At 28.7% G+C, this 21,157-nt stretch overlaps 1 protein-coding gene across 2 annotated transcripts in view; it reads left to right on the top strand.

Annotated features, from left to right (window-relative positions):
• Positions 1–2,541: 2,541 nt before the first annotated feature.
• The window catches only part of LOC106785999 (protein dead ringer-like), a 128,355-nt gene continuing 109,739 nt past the window's right edge, over positions 2,542–21,157 (top strand). The window contains exons 1-2 of one of the 2 annotated variants that reach the window (XM_014746935.1): positions 2,542–2,777; positions 3,997–4,231. In XM_014746935.1, coding sequence (XP_014602421.1) covers positions 4,127–4,231 — 105 coding nt within the window. In that variant the 5' untranslated portion in view covers positions 2,542–2,777; positions 3,997–4,126. Of the gene's footprint in view, positions 2,778–3,936; positions 4,232–21,157 lie in introns of those variants that run through there. The other variant, XM_014746936.1, reaches the window with a different exon arrangement.

The following is a 21,157-nucleotide window of genomic DNA, read 5'->3' on the forward strand; positions in this document are numbered from 1 at the left end:
GAAAATACTCCAAAAGAATAAATTTACTCTCCCTTCATTCTCCATTCTTCTATCCTTTTCTTTCTCGTTGGAGAATTCGTTAGGTGCGTATGTATGGCCCGCATCGTGCATTTTTCCTATCTTCATCGGAAGTTCAAAGATAATATTTTGCATTTTAAACGACACTTTTTATCTCTTTCACTATTTACAAATTCAAAATACCGATTACATTTATTATTTCACTTTAATTTCATTTATTCAACGTTTCTCTGTTATATTGAATTGCATGAAAACTTCACTTTGTCATTTCTTTTAATAAGTTCCGAATAATTTATCTTTTAACGCATTCCCTTTAATTAATCGTAAAAATTATGATTTATAATAGGTTAATATATTATTATTTTTATATTATATAAAATTCGTATTGATTTATTATTAATTGTACACACAGATTCCTTACTCGTATTCCTCTGTTTTCTTTGATTTAATTCTGCGATATTATCTCGTACAATTCATTGTATTGTTATTTCGTAACTCGTGACTCAATACATAAATTTTGTTTACTTAACACTAGAGGTCTTCGTGGCTCAGTGGTTAGAGCGGTCTTTCGGTGTGCGAAACATCCGAGGTTCGAGTCCTCGAACTTCACATTAGATTTCATAATCAACAAAAAAAGGGTCCAATTTTATCCGAAAAAAGTTCATCGAACGAACAAACAATTAAAGGTTTGCGTCAGGGGGACATTAACACCAGTTCCCAAAAACGAACTATTCGGCTTAAAATTCGTATTCCTTGGTTTGATTATGGTCTGTGAGGTTTTTTAAGTTCAATAGGTTAGAGAATTCGCTCCCCGGAAGAATCAACACACGAAGACCGTTTTTTTTGGGTTAAATTATAAAATCTCATTTTTGGGATTTCTTTTTTACATTTATATGTCCTACTACTTTTTTATCTCTCGAATTTTATATTATTTAATTCAATCCTATTGAATTGCATTTTTTGTTTTGAAATTCTTTTTAATTCAATAAATATTGGATTAAATTATTGTCGTTTGAAAAAAAATAAAGTCAAGCAAGTAACGTGACCCGTTTGAAGAAACAAATGACAAAAATCGTGTGTCGTTGATACCAAAAATTCTTGGTAGTATCGAAGAAATATGAGAAGGTGTTACTAAGAACTGGATTTTCTATGATCTACGTTTTTCTACGTCCTTCTTAGAACGGTATACTATTTCTTTAGCATTCAACAGACTTCTTTTTGATTTCCCCTGTGGTCCCTTTATTATACGACTTCCATAGTCTTCACCTTTTCGATTTCTTTTATTCCTTCCACATCAAACGAATAATAAATATCATTTCTATCTGTATTCTATTGTCGCGGGTGATATAAAAAAGAAAATCGTATGAAATAATCGGGGCCTTAAGGTTGGGTGCATCAGAGGGGAAGGAAAAAGAAGAAGAAGAAGCAAATCTCAGATACATCTTATAAAAATGTAAAATATCCAACAGTTTAATAAATCCAACGATTATCGATAAGTCTTATTGTTAAACAAAATTTCCTTGTTCTCGGTATGATCTCTTTGTAAAGATAACAAAAAAGGAAAGAAAAAAAAAATAAAATAAAAACCAATAGAAAATAAAATGATTGGTTTAAGCAGAAGAAGGGTTATACGCGTAAGATATCGGGAAACGCGTTACGATTGGATGTAGGAAAGAAAATTGGAGTAGGATAATCTTGATAGTATCCAATACAAGGAGTGAATTCTCGGCCTGGTAGATAGAATAGGCGTGGTATCAAATCCATGTGGCCACGCCCACAATGAGTGTCTCAGAGTAGCCGGTTAGCAGTTAAAACCAGTGGTGGGGGTAAAGTCCGTCCACTTGAACGTTCCCCGAGACTCGAACGCGCGCGCTTGGGTCAGATCGCAAGAGGACGCGGTGCGCGCGCGTCATCAGTCCTCTCCTGCTTCGATAATACAACGTGTGTTTTATAATAGTTTCACATTTGTTATTTCAAATATATAAATATCAAAATATATTATATAAATATATATAAACGCGCGTTATAATATGATCGATCACACATCACGATAAATGAATACGCGCGCTAACGAATTATAATATTCGATTTGAACGAACGAACGAACAAAAAAAGAAAAAAACAAAACACACGCGAAAATCGATCGAAGTTTAAACTGAAGTTTTTACGCGCGTTGACGAAAAAAAAAAAAGCAGGATAAACGAGCAGCAAATAAATAAATAAAATCAAATAAATAAATCTATCCATGCGATACGATTCGTAACAAAGTTTTTATGTCGAAGAAACGAACAAACAAAATATAATGGAAGACATTTGAAAAAAAAAATATGATTAATTACTTAATTAATAAAAATAATAATAATAATAAATAACTCTGTAATAAGAGAAGAAAATCATGTACGTGGTGTAAACGATAAAGTGGAGAAGAATTTTGGCAGAAAAAGAAAAGAAAAAGGACACAAAAATATAAGAAAGATATAAAGGTGGGGGACGAGAAAAAAAAAAAGCGATAAGAGTGGTTATAGTGTCATCGTCGTCGTGTTTGGTTATCCCTACCTTTTCCATTCCTTCTTTTTTCTTCTTCTTTTTCTAAATCTGCCCTCATCCTTACTATCTATCTTCTCCTCCCCTCCCTTGATCTCTTTCTGGATTATCTATCTCTTTCTTATTTTCCCGAGAGGGATTTCTTTTCGAGTAGGGATCGTTGAAAATTTTCTGTCAGTCTCTCCGTCGACGGCACGGTGTTGATATAATTCGTGGTACGTTGATCCATACTTGGTGTGACGTTTTTTTATCCTCCCGCGCCCAACCCCCCCACTACCCTCCAATTGATTTGATTTTATATACATTTATATATTGAATTTTTCTTTTGGTGTAAACCTACCCCCTCGCCCCTCTAACAACTCATCGTTCACATTGACTCGTACAAACTTTATCTCTCGTTCATTGATATTTTATTTGATTATTTTTCTTATTTTTTTTTTTTTTAATATTTCTCATTTTAAAATCTGAATATCTCTTCGATTATATCGAATTTATATGCGAAAAGTTAACGTGCAATTGCTACGCAACGAAGTTTAAACGTGATTTACTAGTGCAATAATTAAAACGAGTTTCGGTGTGTTAAAATCTTATGAACACGACGACGCGTATATATGTTCTCGATTAAAAATAATATGAAAGTAATTATTTAAAAAGAAATACAACAATATTTTATCGGGCGTGTTGGACTAACGATACGATTGATAAAGAACAATACATAAATATATTGCAAACAAACGGGGAGACTTATTACAATTGCGAAAATATTTTCGAATCATAAAAAATTAAGATCCTTAGAATTTCTTAACAATTGGATAACTCTATGATTATCAGTGATATATTATATAACTCTTATTTATCGTTAAATTATAAACAATTCGTGTTTCTTTTTATTATTATTTTTNTTCTTTTTCTGCCAAAATTCTTCTCCACTTTATCGTTTACACCACGTACATGATTTTCTTCTCTTATTACAGAGTTATTTATTATTATTATTATTATTACACAATACATATATATATTATAATTTATTTAATAAAATTATATCAATATATTTAATACGTGAACGATCGTGATTGACAGAAGACAAATAAAACAAAATGAAAAAGTATATTGACTTATAGAAACAAGAAACAGGACACGTCTAAAAAAAAAACGCTCAATACGAATGCATATCTAAAAAAACAAAATAAAATAAAATAAAGTAAAATTAAATAAAATAAAAATAGGTGTATAACATTTAAAATATAAAAATATATTCGTTTATTATAATAAATAAATATATATATATATATATATGCATATATATGTATATTATATACATATAATAAAATTGTTGTTACACAATAAGTGATAAAATTAAAAGATTAAAAAGAAAGTGCAAGAAATTAATCGATTATTATTATATTTTGATTGTGTGTTTGTCCTATGCGACAGAAGGGGGATCTTAAACGACTGATCCGCAAGTTGAACAATTTCAACTTCGTTTTCAACATTGGACGGCCCGAGTGCCGAATAAAATATCAAAATTCGGGTTAAGAATAAAGATCCGTTACCATCGTACGCGATGGAGATGAGCGACGATTATCAGGACATGGTTAATCCAGGTGGAGGGATGGCAAATCTACAACCCATGGGGGAACACCATCAGCAAACGCCTGAAAGCTCACCGGTAAGTGATAACCCATAGACACACACTACAAGTGTTTTTTTCTTTCTATTATCTTATTGCTTTGTATGTCTTGTTTTTTTCTAACCCACCCCCGCCCCACCCCCACTCCCCTTCTTACCCATTTTAGTTTCCAACATTTGTACTTTTCGCTTATTTATTCTGTTTTTTTTTTCTTCTTCTTGTTATTTTTAGTTTATTTCGCATCATTAGTAGATAAATTGTTCTTTTAATCTTAGTTTATATATATATATGTATTCGCGTTTTGTGAAATATATTTATTTTTCTCGCATTTATACGTGCTTTTTTCCTTTTTTTTTTTCGGTCTCTTTTTTCTTTCCCCCTTTTTTTTTTTTAACCGCGTTCACACTTGGGGCAAGAAAAAAAAAGTGTATCAGAGGTAATCGAATTGTTTGTTTTATTTCGTAGATCATTTTGTTTTGTTATTCTTTTTCTTTTCTTTTTTTTTTTTTTTTTTTAATAGCATCTTTTGTAAATATTCCAAGTAATCAAATTTGTATGCGATCGTTCATCGAATAATATTACTTTGATATAAATTGAAATACAATACGTAAGAAACGTAGTTTTATTCAATGCTTTGTATGTGTTTATTAAAAAAAAAAAAAAACCATGAAAGTACTTGCAGCCAATTGTGAAATACAATTTGAAGAAGTCACGCTATTTCATATTCTTTTTTATATAATTCGATATATAAATAATTAAATAATTGTATACGAACTTTTGTAACTATTAATCTGATTATTATACATACGTATAATGCAATTTGATTGCAATTTTCAGGGTCAATTTAATACAAAGCATTTGAATTTTCCAGATTTTATTTGAAAACAATTTACACATATTTCATCATATATATATATAGAAATGAATTTGTTTTATTCTTGTTTTCTTATTATTTATCTTTACCGATTTTTCTTTCATTGAATTTTATTTATCATATCCTTGTCATCTTCTTTTCTTTATTCATATCCATTCTTTTATTTAGTCATCTCTTCTATTGTTATTATTATTAATATTATTCATGTAGAGTAATATCTCTTTAGAATAAACAAAACGGTATTGGGGAGGATCAGAAATAATATCTGACAATAAGATTAAGTAATTTATATATCTGAATTATATTTAGTTAGTTTTAGCAAAACGTTTGATGCATTGGTAATGGTGTGGTTATGGATGGTGATATGATGGTGATGGTGATGGTGGTGTGTTGCCTTTTTTGTTTAAGATTATCGCATTACGATTGCAAAGTTTGATTCTAAGAATTTTAATATTTATAAGTATAGTGCCGAATTTTCTCGTAGGCTTTTTTTTGTTTCTTTTTCCTTTCTTTTTTCTTGTTTCTTCTTCTCCTCTCTATCTTATATACAAGTGTAGAAAAAATTTATTTATACAGATATTTGTGTGTGTTTTAATAATAATAATACATTCGCACGCATTCAATTTTGTTTTCTTTCGTTTAATTTTTCTTTTTACAGGATGAGTCATTTAAGTAACACATTCAATTTTACAATTGTGATTACTTTTTCAAATAATTCTTTATATATATCAAATAATGGGGGGGGGGAATTAATTAAAAAAAAATTAGTTAATTAATTATATTTGATATACATTACTTTTGTATATATGATCAAACGACGTTAGTTGGAAATATATTTCTTCTTTCAATGAATGGTTGACAAATAATTTAAGTATCGCATTTAGGTGAATCACCCATGTTTGTGTGTATCTTTTATGTATTAGGTATGTTAACAATGTGTCATGTGACAGCCCAATTGGCAAACTAAAAGCTTTTCCTCCCATGAATAATTTCATTTAATGTGTGAAAGTGTTCTTGCCAAAAGGAATTCTCTTTTTCTACCTTTCTTATTCGTTGACCAGTTAAAACTTTTAAAGGAATGCTTAAAAAACAATGTATTATTCTCGTATTAAATATTTATTACGAATATATTCAATTAATTCTGATTAATAAATCAGTAAATTGATGAATACCGAAATAACAAATTACAGAGGAAGAGAGAAAGAATATGTTAATAAATAAATAATTATTTTAGACAAGGAAAGAAAAAAAAACCAAATATAAAATTACCTTTCATTCGATTTCATTTCAATAAAGGAAATTATTATACGACTCTCAAAAGGATAGTAATAAATAAAATTCAAATTAAATAGGAAAGAATGAGTTACTACTTTTTTTTCTGCTTTTTTTTTTTTTTGAGTTAGAAATATACGAATAATAAATGAATAGAAATTATGAGAAATTAGGTAGAGATTTTTCTTCTCTCTCCTATTTTCTTTTTCCTTTCTTTCTTTCTTCTTCTTCTTCTTCTTCTTCTTCTTCTTTAATTTTATTAGAAATATTTTCCGACAATGATTGGAGGAGGATGCACGTCAGCTTGTGTTTCGTGCAACCAGAGAAAATAATAATCGGCCATTAATAACGGCAATTTTGTAATTGTAGGTGTATATACATATATATGTATGATTTAGTAAATACATATATATATATTACATACGTATGAAATCAGAAACGACACGAAAGTACACGAGAATTCAAGAAAGTGTACTTACACGATATAATATCGCGAGAAAAACGAGTCAGGCGATTATTATTATAGTATAGTATATATAAATAAATATATATATATATATTCTACACCTTTCTTTTTTCTTTCGATCTTTCTTAAGAACTTTCCTGATGTTTACATTTTTTCGCATCATTTTTTTCGCTAAGTTGTTTTGATTCCTTTCCATTTTTTCTCCATTGCTCTCTTTTCTATCGATTCCTCAAATGTATTCTATTGACAGAAAAAATTCTCATCCTTTTTTTTTCGATAAAAGATTATACGTATTTTTAGAAAAATAATAATTTATAAAATATATTTTTTACTCGTAAGGTCGTTTCGTTTAAGTATCAACGAAAATAATTGCGTCTTATGTTAGATTTTTTAACAACACCTTCTTCTCTCTCACGTTTCTTTCTTTCTTTCTTTTTTTTTTTTCTGATTCCTAAGTTTTTGTAACAACCGATGTTATTTACGCGTTTCATTCTTATTTTGCCACTGTTTTTTTTTTCTGTTCTTTTTGTTTACATTATAAACAAATCTTTTCCGAGATCAATCTCTCGTACGATTAATTTATTGAGAAAAAAAAAAACAAACAAGCTCTTGATTATTAATAATTAATATAATTTCCATACGAGAAAAATAAAATAGAAGATTAATAATAAAGAAGAAAAATCCTTTCGTAGCAAATAAAAAAGAATACTTGGAAGAGAGTTGTTTTTTTTTTCTCTTTTTTTTTTTTTCCTATAATCATTAGATTCCTTTAGATTAATAAGACATTTCCGAACGTCATTGATCTTATTTACTCTAAAATGACGTAACACATATATAGAAGATGGTTGTGTGTTACGAAGGTGATAAATCAATACTTTATACGATCGATGAAATTTGCTTTTCTATTTGGCGAGAAACCTGTGACGTCATCCAAATATCATACACACGCATTCCACATACACGTTTACAACTATGCATACGTAGGATACATATATCCATCCCATTACAACCTCCCTCCTCCACCCCCTGGTTTCGTTTCGTTTCTAATTTTGGCAGGAACAAACATTGCATAGGTTGATTATATTCCTAAGTATATAATCACATTCATAGAAATTTTTACTCACCATTTATACACGCGTTTACGTATACACATAAGTGTATGTATGTGTGTGTGTACGTAAGTACAAGGTGTCCCTGTTAGTTTTTTTCTGTTTCCTTACTTTGTTCTTTTTCTTTCTCTTTCGTTAAATTTTTACTTTGATTTACCATAAGTAACAATCGAATGTTTCTTTCTTTTCTTTCACTTTTTTTTCTGATTTTTTTTTTAGGAACAATTGAATTTTTTTACACTCGTAGAAAGTGTCCTTTATAAATGAGACAAATGTTACTTCAATAAAAAGTAACTAAAGATAAAAAATACATATGGGTTTCTCGTACTATGGTCTCCCATAGTTTTATTATATCTTTTACCATAGTTATGTGGAGATATAAAATACGTAACAGATAGAAATCCTGACGAGAATTTCAGGACGAATGTCATCACGAAACAATCAATGAAATATTTCTCGTAATTTGTAAATTTTTATTATTTCTTTTTAACTTTTCAAAAAAAAGGGTCCTTCAGAAAAAAGATAAAATGTATTATTTAAAAAAATACAATGGCATTTTTTTTTTTATATATATTACGATCTCGTCGTCCCATAGTGTACGGTGTTCAATAAAAATCATTCGGAATGTATCTAAAAAAAATGTGAAATCTTGTTAAATTTTTTAAATGTCCTTGACAAAGATATAAATATATATAAAAAAACTAGTGTTCGAAAAATGTAGGAAAAATTAGCAACGGTATTTCACGAAGTATGGTGGTCCCATAGGAAGATTATTATCTTTCGGTTGAAACGTGCAGCTTGGATGCAGACGGTAAAGACTAACATAACAGGGGCCCACCTTCTATCTTTCTCTTACACACTTAAACACTTACATACACACATAAATACATACAGACACACACTTACAATCCTGCGGAGTTACGAATTATTACTTGGCCGTTTTACGATAGCCCTATAAAAATCTCATAATTAGATTTCGGAGCTAATATCCTGAAGCGGGGCCCGAACCTTGGGCCGGTCCCAAAATTGCGAACGCCAATCTCTTCTCCTTTCTTATCTTCTCTTTTCTTTTTTTTTCTTTTTTTTTCTTTTTTTATTTATCTCTCTCTTTCTTCCTTGTTTTTGTTCCTGTTTTTACGTGGTTGGATGCATCCCTAATAATCGAATTGTAGTAGAACGGTTGGTTCGAACATAATCTTCCATCTTTATTTTTATTTTATATCATAGCTTGACGTAATTAGATCGATGGTTTAAATTAAGATTTCGATTATTTTTAAATAAAAAAATATCGAAGATATCATAATTTGTATATAAAAATTAATTCCAACCCCGTCTCTCCCATGAAATATTAAATAACATTAATCAATTTCAATGAATTTTTTTTACGATTCAGAGAGAAATACTCCCCCTTTAGATTGTTATTAATTATTTTCTCTCTTTTTGTAAACGTTCGATATTATTTTTCAAAGTTCTAATATATGTACATCTGAGAACACTGTTGAATTTCTTTTTTAAATTATATTTGTTCATGAGGTTAATTCCAAGAAACATTTTTATCTTTTTATCAATCTGTTGATTTAACAATCAGTCCTAATATATATTTTCATACCAACAATATTCTTATATACGAATTTCTTCTTCTTCTTCTACTTCTTTGGTCATAGCACGGTGACAGCACTAGTTCCTGCACGATCATTAGGTCAAGCAGCGTTTTTAGGAATACCGTGTACTGTTGACGCCAAGATTCTCCGCCTAAGTTAACATCTAGAGTTGATCCCAAGCCCAAATAAAAAAGTGAGGGTTCAGGGTGGGCCTAGCTAACAACCTACCCTCGGTATAAACAATAAATCGTTCCTAGAAATAGCAATAAAAAAAGGTATTTATAACAGGAACAAAGTATCCCAATAAAAAGAGAAAGGTATACAAATTTAATTGTACAAATGTTATAGTAATTTATTAAATAAAATAGAATAGTGTCAGAAAAAGGGTACGTGGAAGTTAGGGAAGGGGGTGGATAGATGAAGCAAAGTGAATCAAAGTGCGCGCGCGCGCGCGCAAACTCAAACGCGTACTTACTCCCCCCGTTCGCGAATTAGGAAGAGAAAGAGTGAGAAGGTTGAGAGGAAAAGGGTGGTAGTGATGGTGGTGGTGGTATTGAAGTATTATAAGAGAAAGTGGGGGTGGAAAGGAGTAGTTAGGTGGGGGAGAAATCAGGGTCTTTTGCTTAACACACATCGCGAAAAGGAAAAAGGGGGAGCGAATGAAACGTTGGGAGAAAAAAAAAGCTCCCACTAGAGTGGATCCTGATTGGTCCGTTTCGCGGAGCCTGTTGGGGCCGCCGCGCCGCCTCCGGTCACGCCTGCGGTCTCCCACCGATTTATATTTTTATATATATGTGTGGGGAATATTTTAATAATATTATTAGTATTATTTTATATTTCATTGTGTCGTATCACATACGTTGATCTATCTTTGATAATCATTTTTCTTCGATTTATTCTTAATGTTATTTCATTTTATTTTCAGTTATTATTATTATTGGTTATCGTTATCATTCTTATTGTTTAAAACTGATTTTAATTAATTATATCTATAATGATTTATATTATTAGTTTAATGTATGGAACAGTAATGGAATATACACGGTGTCTCCTATACTTGTTTTATTTTTTTCTGCAACATTTTAATAAAAAATAAATAATAAATTGTTTGATATATAATTAGGTTATTGTTTTGTAATATTTAGGATTAGAAGGTTTGAATAAAGGAAAATAAAATGATGGAATTAATATTAGAGATATATATTATAATGATGCAAATGAAAATGTAACTATTAAAATTTGTATTCATCGAGCATGCGGAAATCCGTATTGCGGATTCTCTACTTTCACCAGGGTCTTTAATACCCCTCAGAATATAATGCCTTCATTCTGTAGATGATAGACATGTAACGATTTAACAGTCAACATGTTGATGCGTGTAATAAAAGAGGACAATAATCTTCTCGAAAGTTTCCACTTGTCTTTTTCTCTCTTTTTCATTTTTATAGACCCGTATAAATATATATATTCAAATGTCGAACGATTATTATACCTAATAAAAGTTGTTATAATGATATTATCGAAAAAAATGTTATTCGTATAAAGATCAATTGCTTTTTAGTTCCTGCCCCCAAACGATAAAACAAGTTTATAATAAAATCATTGAATTTTTAAGTTAGAATAGGTTGCTTGAAAAAACAAATTGATTTATTATTAATATTAATTGTAATGCATTTAAAAGTATATATATTTATATGTATGTGTACGATGTACAGATAGATATAAATATTATATATTTCTTCGAAAATAATGGCAGCGCCATTTTTGTTCTCAATAAGTCATTACTAATCGTTGATTTTTTGTCGAGATATTGACGGACATTCTGTCAATATTTATACATATATATATATATATATATATATATTTGTTTCGTTGTGTATTTTATGGATATCTTTTTTTTTTTTTATATTCTCTGTGTTTTATATATATATATGTGTATGTGTGAGTTACTAGTATATGAAATATGTATTTCCAACAAACCATTTGTAATTGCTTGCAAAGTATTCGTCGACTATGACGATTATCGATCGACTTAGGTGAATATAGGTGTTGCACGAACTGGCACGCGATCTTTTACTATGTTCGTGATATATATACTGAACATTATTTACTATACTTATATAGGATATACTTATAGTATATTACAATACTTCAAATAATATTCTAACAAAATATTTTACCTATAAATATGTTAACGTGTATAATTAAAACACGTTTTTTTTTCTTAATTTTATTCATTCCTTATGAATATTTTCAAATTAATCTAAATATATATACTTCTTTTTGTATTGGATAGTAGATTAATGAATTATATACATTTGTTGACTTTTATTATACTTGAGATTTCTTAGAAATGTTAATAATGCATTACTATTGAATCAAACTATATTGAAAAGTATTATTTAATATACAATCTTGTTAATAAAATAATTAAATGATATTTTACAAATATATAGGAAGAGAAGAAGAAGAAGAAGACAATCTTCTTTTTCAATAATAAACTCATATGAAATAATACGTACTGGGTTAGACAAAAAAAATAGAAAATACGAGGAAATATAAAAGGAAATACACACACACAGACACACAAAAAAAAAGAAATAGAAAAAGGAAAAAATAATAGAGCGAAACGAGCGGTATACAACAATGACGTTTCTAATTACGGTTAATCGTTTCCCTACATTATCGCTTTTATTATTACCAAGGCGACATAGCTGTCGTTAATCGTCAAACACATATATATAAATATATACACATATACATAAATGCTTGCACAAATGCATACACACATTAATACAAATAAATATATATATATATATATATTTAGATGTATATGTATCAACTAAACGTATTATTATATTATTCACCAATAATGCAGTATATATATATAACATAGTAAGAATTTAATCGTTCACATGAATTTGTTTCATATTTTCGTGTTAGGTGTTTATAAATGTGTATGTATCTGTAGACGCGTGCAGGAGTCCAAGTTGAAATTGAGGTTTATAGTTACATTCGCTATAAGACTTTCTTGCTACCGGCACAATGTAATATTTATAGCTGGTCATTTCGTAACTTTAAGGTTCGTTAGTATAGCTTATGAATTTTCTTGAAATGTTTGATAATTGTTAGGCTTGTATCTCTTATAAAAGATTTAGATTAGATTTTTCTTTCGTAATTTGTACATGTTAAGATTAATGTTTAAACGATTTTAATTGGATGTATTAAAATTATTGTAGAAATACTTTAGGGAATGATTAAGATAAAACAAGAATGATATAATATTTTAAATTATATTCTGATAAATTATCACTAATATTTTAAGTTTGGTAGACTAAGATTATATTACACAATACTATCAAAATCATTAGGATACCAGCTAGAAACAAATGATATTAATAGTTTAAATGTTCAATTATTAAGATTATAAAACTATTAGATGACAAACAACTCTCATTATGGAATGATTAATAATAAATAATTTGTAGGAATGATTAGATCTTGTATTTTATAATTTAAAACTATAGAACACATTAATAGTTTTCTATCTTTATATTTCTTCTACCTGTTGACTATTGTGTCACATATTATCTTTTATTTATTAGTTTTAATTCGTTTCATTTCATCTTTATTCTTTTTCTAATTAAAGATCATAACTAACCCAAGTAAAATACACTATTTTAGCATTGTATCTATGCATTTAAATTTAATTTTCTAATAATAAACAATATAAAGATTTCTTTTAAACAATGTCTTCTTCGCAGTGTGATTTCATGTAATTATTATGCGCATAGAATGCAGCCGCAGTTATAAGGAATAAGTAAGATATGAATCTTTTAAAAGATAAAATAATAATATTGTTTCTAAAAGAACCATAAGATTTGTTATAATTCTCTAGAAAAATATTTATTCAAAGAATTAGAAAACTTATTCTCTTCGCATAGATGATCAATCATTTTACTAATAGAGAGAGCGCATTATTTTCAACAACAATAAGAAAAAGTTGACGATACTGAAATCATGAAAGATTTTGGAAGACACCGTCTTCTTTTTATTCACACTGGGGAAGAAACCATGTGCATTAATATTTTATCAAAAGAATTGAAAAATRAATGCATCTTAGTTATTTATAAATTATTTTCTACAATAATTCTTATTAAACTATAATGCAGAGAAGTGTAATGCTTATTACTATCATTATAAAAATGTATCTAAAAGAAAGTATCCATCACAAACAAACGTGGAACATTATAAGGCATATAGGCTGTGAAAGAAAATGTTTTGGTTATATTAATTAAATTTAATCATTTCATTTAGAAGTGTTGAGGGAAAGATTCTAACTATCAGAAATTATTGTAGTTGTTAAATATTGAAACAAAATCAAATAGGAAACTTGTTCTCATAAACTTTAACAATTATTTTTCTATACTTCTGTCTTCACTCTTGAATTTGGTTCCACATATTAATAATTATATTATAATCTAATAAGTTAATAGGATACTTTGTTCATTCAAACCTATAACGATAAGAATCATACAACCCAAATATTTAAGTTTAGTCAATATTCGAAAATTAGTATGTTTAGAAACTGAAATAACACCCTGCAGACAGTCTTTTGTGAACCCCAAGAGAAATATTCTTTTGAAATGTGGACACAAAAGAAGACACGCTTATAATCTTGAGGATCTATCAGATCTTGTACACCTGTGTTGATTATTATTATTGTTGTTGTTGATGTTGTTGTTTGATATTGTATATGAACTGAAGTGACAACTTTATGGTTCATCTTCTATGGCTACTTATGGTTACCTATAGTTACCAATAGGTCAGTAACGTCTTCATTCGTTGCGGTGGTAAATTTAGGGAAAGATTTCCTTTGAAGGGAGATAGAAGGACTTAACACACCTGTACAGCTATTCTAAAACTATTAACAAAAAAAGGGATTGTATAGGTGTCTATGGGAGGTCTGTGGTAATCTATGCAAAAATCTATGGAATCTATCCTATTAAGTAATTTATTAAAATATCTATATCTCACACAATTAATCTTATTCTTGTTTCAATTAATAAAATTATTATAAAATTAATATAAACTTCTTGTACAATATATAAGTATTACAATGTATTACTAAGAAATCTTTTGTTTCTTAGAAATTTCTTAAGTTGTTGTTCAGTTTGGATCATAGAAAATAAAAATGTATTAACGTGAATCTTTAGATATAATAATAATCATTACTTTGTTATTAGAAAGAAAAAAAAAAAAGGAAGGATCGATGGAACGTATAAAACAATTGGCAAATCATAAAAGTTTGTAATAAATGTTCTCGATATCATCACACTTCTAAGAAACGATTAAACTTATAGATAAAATTTTCAAATAAAAAAGAAAGAAAAGAACTTTCCTAAGTACTAATGATAAAAACAAATTAGTTGTTAGGTTTAACACAAATTTACACATACGATTTTTAACGATCGTTTTTTCGAGTATATACCAAAGAGGAACTTACACCATCGGGCCGTTGACACGTAGTCTTCTTCTTTATACATACACACATACAATTCATACATATATATATGTATACATAAATGTTATATGAGTCCCTTGTTTAAAAAGAATTTCTGTTAGGCCGTTACAGAGTCACGTTTAGTGGTAACGACACGTAGATATTGATCTTTGCATTTCACTAGCATCGTTAGTAAAGTTTCCGTATAGTTCTTCCTGATTCCATACCAAAGATAACGGGATTTGACGTATCTAGTCTCGATTGATTAGAAAGTATCTGCACACACACACACATACACACTCAACACATTTATATACATATGTTCACGAGTATACAAAATCTGTGCATATATGAAGAAGAAGAAGAATTTACAAATTTTCTTTTAAACTTTGTCCATTATATACTTTTGATACTATTCTTTCCTTACGTTTGTTTAACAATGTTTTATGATTTGATTATTAAAAATGATTATTGCAATTTATTCATGATTCAATTCATATGGGAAAAGGGGGATATGCAAGTATGGAAAGGGAAAAAGGTTTTTATCTGTGACTTGATAAAAATAATAATACTAATAATTTAAGTTCAATCAAAATGAAGAAAGATTATAATATGAAATATAGTAAAAAACGAAAAATATGAAAGATGGAATAGAATTATTAATAAAATGATTATATCATATGATAATTCAATTAAATAACTTGTAAGAATTATATATTATATTAAATATAAACTATAATAGTTCAATTCATTATACTATTCAATATAAAATTCGAATAAAATTCGAAATATAATATTCGATCAAAAAAAAAGAAATAATATGAAAAATATTTGAATATATATATTTAAAATGAATTTCTTGGATTTCTCGGTATACTTTAAAGTCGTTCTTTTTTTTTATTTCCCCTCTCTCCCCATCTTGGCTTGCCCCGTCTCTTCTTTCTTTTCATTTGACTTCTCGAAAGGTTGAAATATTGAATTTGAACGATCGTTCATATCTCGGTGGTCCTAAGTAAACTCGGACGTCGTTTTCTTCTTCATCGTTGTCGTCTTCGTCGTTCATTGGTGGAATATCGCGGTACCTCTCGGTGTTGGCTAGAGGTTAAAGTCGACGAGAAAAAGGCCAAACGGGTTTCTTCTTCTTCCTTCTTCTTCTTCCTTCTTCTTCCTTCTCTTGTTCTTTTTGTTCTTCTTCTTCTTTATCATCATCATCATCATCATCATCTTCTTCTTCTTCTTCTTCTTCTTCTTCTTCTTCTTCTTGTTCCTTCATCTTGTTCCTTCATCTTCTTATTCTTCCTCGGAGTCTATCGTGCAAACAATTCTGGAACCAGAAGAAGAAGATGGTACTCTTGTTGACTCTATGACTTTACTCGCTTTTTATTTTCACTTTTTTTTTTATTTTATTTCATTTCTTTTTATTTCTTTCTTTCATTTCTTATTAGGGTCATCGACATTTATCTATATCTTCTTTTTTTTATTTATGTAATTTTTTTTTTAATTGTTCTTTGTTATAGTTTTCGTGGAAACCAAATGATAATTCTTGTTCGTTTTCTTGTATTAATAATATTATTAATATTTCACTTTCGTTTTGATTTGATTTCAATTAATTACAAGTTTGTCTTCTTTTTAATTCGATTTTATGATTTTTCCTTCGTGTTCATATCTTTTTTTTTCTTGTTTCTCACATTCATTTTTATCGAAATGAAATTATTTTAATCTAATCATCTCGCGTACACTTTTATTCTTTTCCCTATTTAAATGAATACATTTTATCTTTATTTCTTTCTATATCACATTGTAATAAAAAGCAAATTTTCTATTAAATTATGAGGATGGGTAATTAACCTAACGATAAATTTAACGAATTGCAATGAATTCTAATTAATTACCTTAATAAAAGATTTTTATATGTCGGTGTGATAGAAAGAAAGGACAAAAAGAAAAAAAAGAAATAAAACCAGAAAATAAAGGTCAAAGAATGGACGGATGGGAACGTGAAAAGAACATATTATTATTCGATAAAAATAGAAACATGAAATAGAATTTATGGGGCGCCATTAAATTTACCTTCACTTTCGTTATTTTTCTATACTACGATATAATCATACGTCATTTATATTTTTAATATTCCATTAGAAAAAAAAAGAAAAGAAAAAAAGAATGAAATTTTAAATTGAATAATAAAAGGTGAGAAAATATTGAAGATCATTTCTTTTTTTTTCTTTTCTTTTATGATTTTTATTTCACACACGCGGTATCGAGAAATTGGTAATACACATATTTATGCAGAATATAAATCTGATCATAGTCGTAAGAGATACATAATAATCTAGGATAGTTATTTTTTTTGTAAGGCATCATAGTTTCAACTGAAATCATAAAACTGTACCAACCGAAGTAAGCCCTTTAAATCCAGTTTAATATAATTACGTGAATTAATTTATTCTAATTCAAGAATTGAATTAGAATAAATGAATTTTGTTAAAACAAGTGTGTGTATGTGTCATTTTATTTCTACAGAAAAAAAATCGTGTGTGAATAAAAAAAAAGGTAGAGAATGATCGAATGGATAGAATGTTAAGTTATTTAGGTTGATTCTCCAATCGAAAGTTATATAGTTATAAAGTGTCTTTGGTGAAAACATTAATAATCACAGAATAGAAACCTTGACTGGGATCGTAAAAATATAATTGCGAACTAATATTGCAACTAACATTGCAACTAACATTGCAACAACGTTATCTCTAAGTATATTGCTATAAGAATAATGATACGCGAATATTCCGCATTATTATTGACTAACCTTATTCTAAAAAAGAAACAAAAAAAAAACAGCATAAGTAAAAAAAAAAAATAACAGATATTTTATGCATATTATACGTAGTTTACAATTAAACTATAATAATATATAAAATACACGATGTTTTTGCAACATTATTCATTTTCCTTCAATGCATTTTCTCAATAACAAATGCATAAAATGATAATATCGATGTGTCATTTGGAAATATTTTATAATAATAATAAAAGAAACAGAAAAATACTTAAACCTAACGGTTGGAATAATATTTAATCGTTTCTTCTTTTTATATATTATTCGTATGTTTCTTTTTTATTTCTCTTCTTTATTTTATTTATTCTTCTTTTTTTTTTCTTTTTTTGTTTAATTTTATTTCCTTCCAATAACTCGGCGACACGTCGACCGCATTTGTTCTCTTCCCGGAAAAAAATATTTTCTTTTAACGATAATTCACGGAAAAGGTCGATTCACGATAGTCAGATACCCAATAGCGATATCTAAAATTACTTGGACGATCCTCTTTATGCGTTTCTTCTTATCTTTCATATATACATAGAAACGTATACGTATAAGTATAATAAACGAACTGTGCCATTCGCGACATTTCAATAATTAATTATAGTTTCCTTGAAAAATGTTTATTATATATACTTCGTATATTTCTATTTTAACTTACAATTAGATATATATATATAGCATGCATAATAATAAGAACGAGACATTATTAACATAATTAACACGTTTACTACTGTAACGTGATCAACGTTTATTATTTCAATGGGGCCACCAATGGGTCATCCTTATTATATTCCTTTTTTAATTTCTTTTTTTATAACTATTCATTTAAAGTTAACAGAATTAATATAAAAAGCAAACAAGAAATGATTTCTATTTGATATATTTATGATACTTCTCTTATAGATTTCAAATAAAAATCATTTAAAGTGGTTTTTAGGTTTCGTAGATAAGATATATCTACTTTTAAAGGTAAGAAAAGGGAAGAAAAATATTTGGAAATTCTATCATTTAAATTCTAGTGACGTATATATTATCTCTTGACCTTCGAAATAGATAAAAATTCGATGAAAATTTTATCGGGGATGTAAGTTTCTATTTTCTGTTTGATCGTGCATCATTTTCTCTCATATTATCTAAACGTAAACAATTTTTAATAATAGAAAACCATTGACTCTAATAATTGATCCGAAAAACTATCTCGACGCTTAAAATCTATTCAAATTTTTACCCTTATACATTATATATTTATTATACTTTAATGTACCTTATACATTATATATTTATTATACTTATATATTTCTATAAAGATTCCTAAAAAAAAAGCAAAGAAAGCAAAGAAAAGAAAAGTAATCTACGAATTTGCATTCCTCTCCCCCCAAAAAGAAGAAAAAAGATAAAAAGGAAAAAGGTTCTCCCTTATTTTATTTATCTCTCTCCCTTTTTTTTTTTCTCCTTTTATTTATCTATCCATCCAATCCGGTCGAATTTGGACCACCACCACTTATTCGATTATTTAACTGATCCCTCCCCCTTATCCCATACTTAAATCAACTTGCGAACGATTTTTATCATAGTAGAAACATTTTCTTTCCATTTCCCTTAAGATTCGGATTTATCTTACTATCCAATCTATAGTTGTCGTATCTATCTAACAAGCTGCTTCTGAGTTTTAAAAATAGATTCCTTGATTCTTAGGGATCGTTGGCGTCGCCAGAATTTTTTCATCTACCTAACCGATCAAATCCCATAACACCACCGCCATCACCATCGCCAACCAACCGCCGTGTATTAATATTACCAACAGCACACATGCATTCTCCACCTTTTTTGATTTCCAATTTTCCTTTTTCTATAGAATACCTGAAATATTTCGGATGAGACCTAATATTTCTTCTTGGATAGCAAACTTTAAAGGAAAAATCCGTGCCGCCCTCTTCATCCCTTTCCCACCTACCCCCCCCCCTCCCTAAACTTACATACTCCCTCCTACCATATTTCTGTGTGCATTTTTTAGGTTTCCTATTCTTTCTTTCTTTCTTCATTTCTCCGAATATTTCAGGTAGACATCTATAAATCGTTTATATTCCTTTTCACCACCCTCTTCCTTCCACCTCCTTTTAATTTTAACCCTCACTGCCTTCCTGCCAATTCAATTGTGTGTTATGCATGAATAATTGTTTTTTTTTCTCACTTCGTTCGTTCATATTGTTACAAATATAAAGTATAAGTATAGAATAGGTATTATTATTTCGTTTCTTTTTTTAACAATCATAACTCGATTCCGATTATTCTACGTTCGAGTATAAAAAATAAAATCACTTGACATAGAAGGATAATAAAGGGACAAAAGAAATATTCACTTTTGTGTTAACAAAATATATGGGACAAAAATAGGATTATCGAACCGGAATTATTATTGTTAAATCGATGCTTTTGTCGTTGCAATGCAACTGCCGATTATTATTTTATATATTTCTGTTTTTTTCTTCGATAGAAAAATCGAACACGATTTCGGAAAATCGAGAGTATTTTTTCTTCTTCTTCTTTTTTCTTTTATTCCACCGTTCCTTTTTCGCTAGCACGAGCCTTTTCTTCGTTCTCGTTTCACTCTCTACATTTTTTTTTTTTCCCTACCTTTCCTTTCCTTTTCTTTCCCCCTACCTCTCTACATCCCTTCCCCCCTCCCCACTCCCCCGTTTGATTCATCTCAATGACTAATGATATTCCCCTGTCTGACGTGTGTTACCAGGCGCCACCAGTCTAGTCTGCTAAGCTTGGACGAATCTTTTCTTTTCTTTTTTTTTTTCGTCCTTTTTTTTCCTTCTTCTTCTTCTTTTATCGTCGGCGGGTTCGTCGGCAATCCGATTTCCACAAATCAAGAAGAATTTTAAGGGCGAATATTGTCTGGTATTCAGAGAGATCGAGATATATCGAATAGTGTAACGTTCTAGGGGAAAAAGTTGATCTCTGATATTTTGGGGTAAATTTTTTGTATAATTCCTGACGGTGTTGGTTAATTGATTTTATTTTTTTTTTTTCGTCTTCGTTGGAGAGAGTTCAGTTTTATCATTAAATTATTACACGACGCGTTTTCGTTGCATAACATTTTTTTTTTTATTACAATATATTGTTAACGATTAATAATAAATTTGATTAACTAACTCGACAATTTATTTTATTTTATTCACATTTTCATCGAATAATACGAAATTTGTTATATCTTTAACTTTTTTTTTTACCACCGTTTTTCTGTACCTGTTAATTGTATCGAATGATATTTTGTTAGACAAAAAAATTTGGCACACATACGGATAATCTC

This window comes from Polistes canadensis, unplaced genomic scaffold (assembly GCF_001313835.1).
Source record: "Polistes canadensis isolate GaletaPanama2010 unplaced genomic scaffold, ASM131383v1 scaffold_61, whole genome shotgun sequence".
Classification (NCBI taxonomy): domain Eukaryota; kingdom Metazoa; phylum Arthropoda; class Insecta; order Hymenoptera; family Vespidae; genus Polistes; species Polistes canadensis.